The sequence below is a fragment of the Anoplolepis gracilipes genome, chromosome 7 (genome assembly GCF_047496725.1).
Source record: "Anoplolepis gracilipes chromosome 7, ASM4749672v1, whole genome shotgun sequence".
NCBI classification, from domain to species: Eukaryota; Metazoa; Arthropoda; class Insecta; order Hymenoptera; family Formicidae; genus Anoplolepis; species Anoplolepis gracilipes.
In genome coordinates this window covers 7,206,108-7,216,450 of record NC_132976.1, presented here as the reverse complement: position 1 = coordinate 7,216,450, position 10,343 = coordinate 7,206,108, and the positions used below count along the sequence as shown (strand labels likewise).

General features: G+C 33.5%; 1 protein-coding gene across 6 annotated transcripts in view; it reads right to left on the bottom strand.

The window, feature by feature from the left end:
* The window catches only part of Tei (irregular chiasm C-roughest protein teiresias), a 324,556-nt gene that overhangs the window by 52,555 nt on the left and 261,658 nt on the right, over positions 1-10,343 (bottom strand). For 5 of the 6 annotated variants that reach the window (XM_072896415.1, XM_072896413.1, XM_072896414.1 and 2 more), the window contains one exon: positions 9,185-9,457. In XM_072896415.1, coding sequence (XP_072752516.1) covers positions 9,185-9,457 — 273 coding nt within the window. The remainder of the gene's footprint in view (positions 1-9,184; positions 9,458-10,343) is intronic. The other variant, XM_072896416.1, reaches the window with a different exon arrangement.

The window sequence follows — 10,343 nt, the reverse complement described above, 5'->3', positions numbered from 1 at the left end:
ATTCAAGTATCTATAAAATGTGTAAATGTAATGCAACCAGAGAAATGTGAACCATATTGCATACATTTGATCGAATATATATAATATATGTGTTTTTGAGGAAATATTGATTGATTTGAAAACAGAGAAAAATGTAAATTAATTTTGTATTTTGTATCCAGATTATACATTAAAAAGAATTTAAAAAATACGCTCATAAAATTATCTCGTAATCAATTATTGTAAATCTTTTAATAAAATTCAAGTTAAGCAATCAATTATGACGTTAGAGATTAACAGTTTAACGTGTTTTACGTTAAATTTCATATGCTTTTCCAGCTTATAAATTTAGAGGTAAATCTAATCGTACATTAAAATAATTCTAACTATGCACATATAATTTTCTTCTTTGCACAGTAATTCTATAGCTATTTCTGAGCACAATATTTACAAAGTAAACTGCGGTTAAGCGTAAACCCTAGTACCTATGTTAGTTTCTACCAGAGAAATATGTTTCCCATCCATATAATCGCTCTTCACGTGTATATGATGGTATGGATAAGTGAATACAGCTTGCGGGTTATATACACATTTCAAGTTTAGATACAGATTCATAGCAGCAAAAAAAAAGTAATTTTTTTTCCACGTATTGTACAAAAATATATATATGTACATATTTACAAAAAATAGAATACATATAACTTTAATTTTACATATTCTCGAAAGAATTCAAAAAAAGCATTTTAAAAATATACCTAATTAAATATACAAATTAAATTAAATAATAAAAATATTCTTTTAGTCCACGTTTTTGACATTTCGCCTGTATATTAAATTAATTATTGTTATTTTCATTTAAAAAAAATAAAGGAAAGAAAAAAGAATTTGTGAAATAACATTTCGTTGAAATAACGGTTCTTTTAAAATGGTGCAAGTGGAGGAAAACTTTATACAAGCAAAAAAGAATTTCCACGGGTGTCCGAGAGCTCATTCGTGTTTTTTGGGTTTGGCTTCGTTAGAAGACAATTTTTATCGACAACGCGGGATTTTTACAGCTGCGGTCAGGCGCTTTCACGTTCTGGGGTTGCGATTGTGTGTCGTTCGATTCGTTTGAATGCTGCACAGTTCCCTCGGGGGACCCATGTACACCATCGTTTTCGGGGTTACGTTTTGCTACGTGCATTCTGGCCCTTCTCTGTTCGCGTTGAGCCCGATACACAGCGTAGCCGCCTCTCGGGTCGTTATTTCCCATCGCTCGAATGTCGCTTGAATAACGACGATCATAGCGATGTGAATTTAAATCTAATCGACCGTGCTCTCTGTATCGACTACTAGTAATTTACGTAAACTAAAATAAGTTATTTTTTTATTCAAAATAATTATTATTTGTAATAGGCTCTCATTAGTAATGTAACCGTATATATAATAATTAAAACAAAACTTAAAAATAAAATGAGAAATTGTGGCATATTAATTAAAAATCCGTGATAGGAAAATATTAATTAATTTTGTAAAAAAATTTATATGTGTGAAAAAAATTATATATCAAATATTAATATATATAAATGTACAATTGTATTCATCCTTTTTATGAGAAGGAATTTGTCAATGAATCACATGTATAATTCTATTATACATCCTTGATTGCATAAAACATGAAAATAATTTTCCAAATTTTAGAATTTTAGAATTTTGAAATACTTTTAATTACAGAAGACGATACTCCTTTCGAGACTTCTCGACAATGTATTAAATTACAAACGTTGAATAATATATATATATTAATATGTTCATCTTAACTTTATACGAGATAGGTTTTTGTATCCTCGAACGCGTAATTAATCGTTAATGAACCGTCAAGTTCGGTGCGCTCATTAGTACAAAGTACGATGTCTCGCTCGTTCTCTGTTCACATCGCCGGACAATAAAAAGACTTAATTTCCGTGCGAGATCGTTTTGAAGCTGGATGGATCTTCTGGAGGAAAGTAGCTATCTATGTAATTCAGGATTTCCGACGCTTTAAAAAATTCAGAACATCACGACCGGGATGAAATTGGCCCGAGACGACTCATTCTTTTTTCTTCCCTGTACTTTGATCGCATAATCAAGTCTTTGTTCCGTAAAACCTTTATGCGCAAATGATTCGGAGATTCGAACGCTCGCTCCTTTTATCAAGCATGCAAATATGAAGTCGCGCGTTGATACGAAGTACAATCTAGCAGCCGCCGCCAGATCCTTATCAGTACAGCGAAGGGGCTCGTTGTGCACAGGATACGATGAAATTAACTCTCCCGCGGTTAACCGTGGAAAGCTCTTGGAGAGCTTGGTCTCGAAGAGCAGAAGGCAGTTATCTGCGCCGCCAACGGAAACTTGTGTTGATCTATCCAAAATATACTCAATTCCGACGAGTGTTTTATGGATCAACAAAAGTTTCCCAACACGACAACGGGTAAAGTAATGCAAAATTTATCGAGTACTTTCATGGATAACTCTAATTAAAGCATCGCAAGCATCAAAAACTTGTCTAAGGAAGAGGTTGACAAGTATGATAATTACCGTAATTTTCGTTGTATCTTGCAACGATTTAATTACGTTTTCCTACGAAAACCGGTTCTCTAGTAACTTAACCGACAGCGATTAAGATTGCAAGAGCTTTTCAGAGCAAAAGAGTTGAGTAAATAGAGTTAGGAAACGCTGAGTGTAAATTACGGTAAATTGTGGTAAGGAAACAAAATTTTACTGAAAAAAAATGAGACTTTTAATAAGCGCGATAACTTTGGAAAACTAGTTGCTCAATTATCAAAGACTCAGGCTCGGTTGCATTTTATTTTGTATGAAAATTGTTTGCATTCATCAGAAACTCTCTTGTTCAGTTATAAAATATTTATTCGGTTATACATTATTCAAACAGCATCGTTTAGTTTGTTAATGAAGCTTGAATTTTCCACCACGGAATAGCTATAAGTATGTGGTATTCACTCGGCAAACTTGGATGGTACGATTTAACGAGAACATACAAAAGTTTTATTATGTAAGTTCTCGATCACCGTTATTTCAAACTCGTCTCTTTACAAATTAGTAAAAGAAAAAAAAATACATCTTATCTTAGTTTGTGAAAGTGTGAAGATTTAACGAACATTTAACGAAGTAACGGAAGTCAAAGGGATCAGCTGACTCACAAATTTAGAAAACTTTAGATACCAAAACTTTAGATTTCTTAGCATCAAGATAAAAATAATTACAAAATAAAAAGTTAAGTTTTAGCGACGCATGTAATACATTAAAGGACTACTTTTAAGTACTTCCTTAAATATAACGCACATATGTAAAAAATGCGTTATGAATGCCTAACTACTTTACCGATTATTTTATTGCATATTATTTATAAATATAATTATAAATAAGATTGCGAAATAATTATTCCATGAGAAAAAAATATTCAATACATTAAATTTTAAAAGACATATCTAATATGTATATCAGTTTTATGTAAAAGAATCCTTCATGTAAAGAATTAAAAAGCTTATATCAAACACCTAGACAATACAAATATTAATGTTCTTGTTCCATAAATAAATCCATTGTTAGTGAAAAGAATTTTTAGCTTACAGATCCGTTGAATATATACAGCAGGAAATAAAAGAAAGTTTTTGCTTCATTCCAATTAAATGTTATTACCTCAAGTTATTGTTTCCAAGTTTCATAAAATCCAACGTTATTGTCTCCAAGCAAGCTTAATAAAATTCATCGATCAAAGGTCTAGCAAAGGCCAAACTGCGGCCTGATAATAAAAATTATCAAAGACCGCATTATTTTTTCTACTAAGAACAGAGAAGAATAATTATACAATTATCAATTGCAAAAAAAAAAACATTTGAAGAGAAATAAATGCATAAAGAATTAGTTACAAAAATTAAAATTTTCTGATATTGCAATTTTTAATCTTTAAAATTAAGGAATAATTATATATGGATTTTTTATTCTTTATTTTAATTTTTCTAAAAAAAATAAAATATTTAGATATACAGATCTCTTTGAAAAAAATTTAGAAAATTAAATATATGTTATTTTTTGCAAAACAAATTCCAAGTAATTTTTTCTTATTTACCCACTTCTTGCTGAGAAATCAAATATTACAGATGCAAGCATTTGCAATAACCATATGTGTGTCGCGGTTTCAAACGTTTAAGTACGGTGGAGAAATATTGCAAATATGCCGCATGTTCTACAACTCGAATATCATACAAACCACATGTACGGCACTTTCATAATAAATTCAGCAGATGGTTGCTTTGAAGTTAAATGATACAAACATTTTCACCTCCTCTCATATCGCTATATATTCGGAGACATATGCGGAAAGAACAAAAGATCTGTGTGCAGTTATTGCTGGATATCAGTTTTGGGAATTAGAATTTAATCACATACGAACAGACAATTATATCGATCCTTTCAGTCCGTAAGTATGTTAAATTTATTTTACGGACACAAAAAGTAAAAGAATGTCTACATAAAATATAACATAAAAGACCATAATTTTACAGAATGTAATTTTATCGACGCACGTGGATTTGAAAAAACAAAGTATCTTTAATCAAACTGGTTAATCGCTATTATAATTAACGAATCGATCGCACTTTCTTGAATAATTTCTGATATTTTCTATTCTACGGAAAGGACGTCAAAAAAATTCACGACAACGTTTCTCAGAAATACGACGGACAATGTCGGTTGAATTATGGAGGAATCAGGGAAGTGCGAAACCGGGGAAGGAGGATCGACAAGCTAGGGAAATACATTAGGATCTCGGCGAAATATTTTGATATTGGACGAAGCGAAAACTTATATATCCCCCGCGATACATGACTCCCGGGAGAGGTGTATGTGTTTTACGCCGAGTGATAAAGTGAGGTAGAAAAATTATGGCCGGCGTGCGGGACAACGATCGACGACGGCGAAATAATTTCGGTGTGCCTTCTGTGTCTTTTCATTTCCATGGAAACGACGTAGAGAGCGTTCGTCGGGATAGCGTACCTACATTCGACTGAAGCCTGAGCGCCTTACACGCACGAGTTCCCCGAGCCACAATCAATAAGAAGTCGGGATTGCTCCAGCGATTGCTTCTCGAGCTGAATGGTGGTAGAAGGAGGGAAGCAGATAGAGAAAATGCACAACCACGTGGGGGATACGCCAACGAATAAAAGAGAAAGAGAACGTTGTGCATCTATCATCGTAAATAGAGCGGGGAAAAATAACCGAGCATATGTACTATATTCCTACGGTCGTATCCGCGACCGAAAAGAAGAGACGAAACTGTCTCAACGTCTTTCACAATCGCGAACGTACAGCACCGTCGTATTTCAATGGACGAGCATCTTTTTGTCATCGAAACGCTCGTGATTCTTTATCGGGCGAATATATCGTACGAGATCTCGAGCAAGAACCACTTGCCACGGTGATGAAACTCGAAATGAAGAAATTATTGACGAATTCGCTTAGATGACTACGAAAAGAATTTTCTGTTAAAATCTCTTCGATAATCAATTATTTATTTTTTTCTGTCATTGAATCAATTTTAATTATCTTTACTTCATTTATCTTCGTTTATCTTAATAAGCGAAAACGCAAGATTAAGAAATTTTTCGATATTTTATTTTCATGTTTTTCTACCAAAAGTATTGCTCAATTTCTCTATTATTTGTATCTATGATATACATGTATATATGTTTTTTTTTAATTCAATTATAAAAGATTTAAATAAAAAGTTTACATTCAAATATCATCAACATAAATCTTATGTTTTAACCTCCTTGGCACGTAATTAGCAGGAAGTTTATTTGCACTCCACGGTGCAAGTTTTTAGCAAAAATCCGGGTTAAAATTACGAGCCATTCGGGAGCCACATAAACTCGTTAAAAGCTAAACGAAACGAGATACCACAGCGCGCTGCTACGTGTTTCGCGTATCCTTCAGGCTGATCGACGCACGCTCTCATTGTAAGCCTGGCATGAGAAGTCCGAGAACTATTTTACGAGGACAAGATCCCAAAGGAGGAATAGAAAAGTTAAGTGTTCACAAACTTTCCTCCGCGCTCTCTTCCCTATCTTCTGTTTCCCTCGCGCTCGTGATTCTTCGCGTCGTTTTCATCCATGCTATTCGCCGCGGATGATCCGTTCTCTGTCGCCACGAAGTTGTGGCAATGACAATTTCGGGTAAAGGAAAAACGCCCTTTCGCCAGCCAAGGAATCCAAGACAAATAGAAAGGACTCTGCAGAAGTAAAACCGCAAAGCGACAGTGTGTTCTTCGATTTCCAATACATAGCCTCAACTGTGATCTTCGATTCGATACTTATATCGTACGGAATCTTATCGAAGGAAGGAAGAAAGGTCATTTCGATAGAGTGTGCTAGATTATACTAGTCTACTTTATGTGATAACAATTCTCATTTCGCATCATAAAGTTGTTTTCCCTGATTGTGACTTCCAAAGTCGCGATATGATGACAAAATAGCAATCGACAAAAGAGTCACTGTAATGTTTACACATATACGTATACATATATTTTATTTGTCGATCATTTATTCTAACAACAACAAATGTCAAACTCTATTATTAAAAAATACAAATTGATTCGAGAAACAAACTAATTTTTAATGTTAATATTTCAATGAATCTAATCACAAAGAGTTTTTTTTTTTTTTTTTAAGTTAAAGCCTTCTTACTCAACCATCGATAATATCGATTAATATTGCGGAAGTAAAATACTTTATATATAATTCCATTATCATTCAGACGTTCAAGTCCACCCAACCTACTCTAACTCGACCGCAGCCAATATTCTGCTCTCTTATACGACGTCACGTTCTGTTGACCACTATCCCCGAAGAGTATGCTACGTGTGCATCTAGTGACCAACAGCTATATTGCACCAACCTATCTACCTACCTACCTACCTACCTACCTACGTATCGTCAACTTTTACCAGCGTCTGCTTTCGCTTTGGTCTCTCGAGATTCTCGCCAAGTAAAAACGCACAGATTCAAAATCATATTCGGGGACTACAGTTTCGATTTGGGCGCGATCTTTCGAGGCTCACGTACCATAAATAAATATAGGGACTTTCTTATAGCGATATAAAGACAGAGCATGCGAGTTTAAACTAAAGTAAGCTTAAACGAAAGATCAAAAGGTCTCTTTTTTCTCAATGATACTGTGATTATTATAAAAAAATAGAAATAAAAAATAATAATATGAGATAGAGTAATTGTCCTTATTACTGTATCCGTACCTACCTATTAGTGCCTTTGTATTTTTAATAAGTCATAACAAACTATAAGATAGAACAGAGTAGAATAGAGTAGAATATTTTCTTTTGTATTATATACATTGATAGTTTAACTTAAATGAAAAAATATTTTTTTCTTTATTTTTACTTATTATGGCTTATTCAAAACAAAGGCATACTTAAATGAGTACAGGAACAGTACCTATATATAATAGGGACAATTACTCTATAAATATATACATATATAATATAATATTTATAAATATATACATGTATAATTTAATATTGATTTAAAGTGATATAATGTTATATAATATTAATAAAATCTAAATAATATATATTAAAAGAAATGTAATTCGTGAATAATTATTAATATATATCTCTTCTCTCAATACATTATATATTTATATATATATATATATATATATATATATATATATATATATATATTTATCTTGTAATCTTAAATAATTCACAAAGAGAGAGTAATATAATATACGCATATTTCTGCAGCGTTATATATGATGCGGTTCAATGGCAAATAATACTAAGAGCTATTACGAAGCTTTAATAACGAATAAAAATGCTTCACATTCTCATCGTTTAATTAATTCTTTCCGGCCGCAATGTGACGGTGAAAAAGTATTTAATTACTCTACACATGGTGCGTAACTTTTATGTAATCGTTAGCCGTATAGCTTCACGCGGTAACGTTAAAACATTACGATGGTTATTATTCGGTCATATCCATTAAAAAATATTATCATAATCACGATGTAATGTTAGTCGTAACGCTTTTTATCTGAAAGAATAAATTAATGTAACAAATTAAACATTTCTTTTTCCACATTTCTGCAGAAATTTTGTGACTAAAACGTAGCGTACTTTTATGTGACCAAAATAAAGATAAATTCGTAATATCATCTCGCGCATGGCGTTATTTTTTCAAATAACTTTTGTTTAAAAAGAGTTAAATTTTTATATTAAGAAATGCATATAGATTATTTAATTATTTTATTCGATCCTCAATGTTTAAAATGCATCGCGGAAAAACAAATTTTTTTCTCATTATTTAAAATAAAACATTTCCTAACAGTTTTTCAACTAATTTAACTTTTCTGACTAATTTAGTTAGACTACGATTTATACATTAATTCAATATAAATTTCAATATGCATAAAGAGATTATATCTGTAGATTATTATATCTGTAGTTTGCTTTGTTAATTTTCCTGTAATGTTCTCAAATCAATTGAGGCATTCTCGTTAAATATGTTCTCTTCATTTGACTTGCCCGTTTCATAATGATATATCTTATTTAATTCGCTGAGTCTATAACTTTGTGTGAAACGTTAATGCACGAATTATATCATTCGAATATAGCTCTAGTTTATTTGTTTTGAGCAAAACGTAACTACATTAAACAGATTAAAGGAATGCATTAACTTCGCACGACGTTCTGACGTATTTCTCAGCACGTCGTCAAAAGTTTAAGCCGATAATTAATGTGTTGCCACCGTAACACGGTTAATGCAATGCCGACTGTTATAATTAAATTTAGAACCAGATAGTGCGCACAAGGTAGTTAGCCGCAACCTACCTACAATGCGACCGAACACAATGCGACGCACCGCACAATGTTATGTTCGTCAGATACCAATCGTGGCAACAATATATCTCGCGCATTACCGACGTCATGTGAATCACAATACAATTTGTAACTCGTGGACGTGTAACTCATTTAATCGAGTCTCGGATAATCTCTACCGTTTAACTCGCGCCCATGAACAGAAAAATTCTTCCTTACAAACTTGAGAACGCGATACACACGCGAACGCGAGTAAGAAAAAATATAGAGGGAAAAATGTTGACTATAACCAATGTGACATTTTTAGTTTAGTAAAGATTTTATCAGACTCACCGGTAATCTTGATGTGGTAGGGTAACTGAGCTCGCCACGTGTCCTGCATTTTCCGATCCGGCGCGACGCATCGATATTCTCCAGCCTCCTGGTACACCACTCGGCTTAGAGCGAGAGGTCCAGGTCCACCTACCGGATCCATTCCCGGTCCATGGCCCCAACAACCGCCGTCGCATTCGAGAGTCACCGCGCCGCCAATCTGCACCTCCATCCTTCGGGAATCGGTCGCCTCGCCATTCAACGCCTCCGCCTCGGTCTCCATATCTGGATCATCTAAATGCCATTAATTTAAATTTCTCGACGCGTGATAAACTCAAGAGTCGGACTTATACGTGCTACCATCCTCGTATAGATTAATAAATTAAATTAAATAATCCACAATAAGGATATAGCGTTCATCTTGTATTTTTATACTTTTCTTCTAGTGTGCCGATTATTTATTTTTTAGAAAAATATATAATGAAATATGTGATTCTATAATAAAAAAATCATAACTTAAAATGAGATACTGATTTATATATTTTTTTTTTTTTTTTTTTTTTAGAAAAGTAGCATATTTTTCAAAATTTGCAATTGTATGTTAAACATATTGTTTTATAAAAAAAAATACTATTTAAAACGTATCACGTATTGTATAATTTTTTTAAGCCAAAATGCCCTTAAAATTTATGTCATACATTTTTGTCATTATTTAAAATGTTGATTCGGTATTATTCATTCACCGTTTATCGAAGAATTACTTTCGTATCAGAAATCAGGGGCACGTACGGGGAATAAAGTTGAAACAGAATCTCCACTCTCGCGTGCCGGATTCGACAAAATCTTTTCCACCGCGACATTACGTCGCGACGTACTGTCCGTTCCAACTTCTACCTCTCTTCATCCCCGCCATCCTTTTCCGATTCCACCTATGGAATTATACGGCTACGATAGTTTGCTCTCCAGCTAGCGCTATGTCCACAGTTACAGAGGCAAAGGGAGAGTAGATGAGGGTATGTGCGAGGATTGCTCGTGTCTCTGTTCGAGAATTGGAGCCGGACTGCTACGGAATTCGACTGAGAAAGAGAAAGAAGCGAGGGACGGGAGGCAGTAGCAGTCCTTTGAGTTAGCAAGCTGATCCTCTGGCTCATCCTATAGCAAAACAAAGGGATCAAAGTGG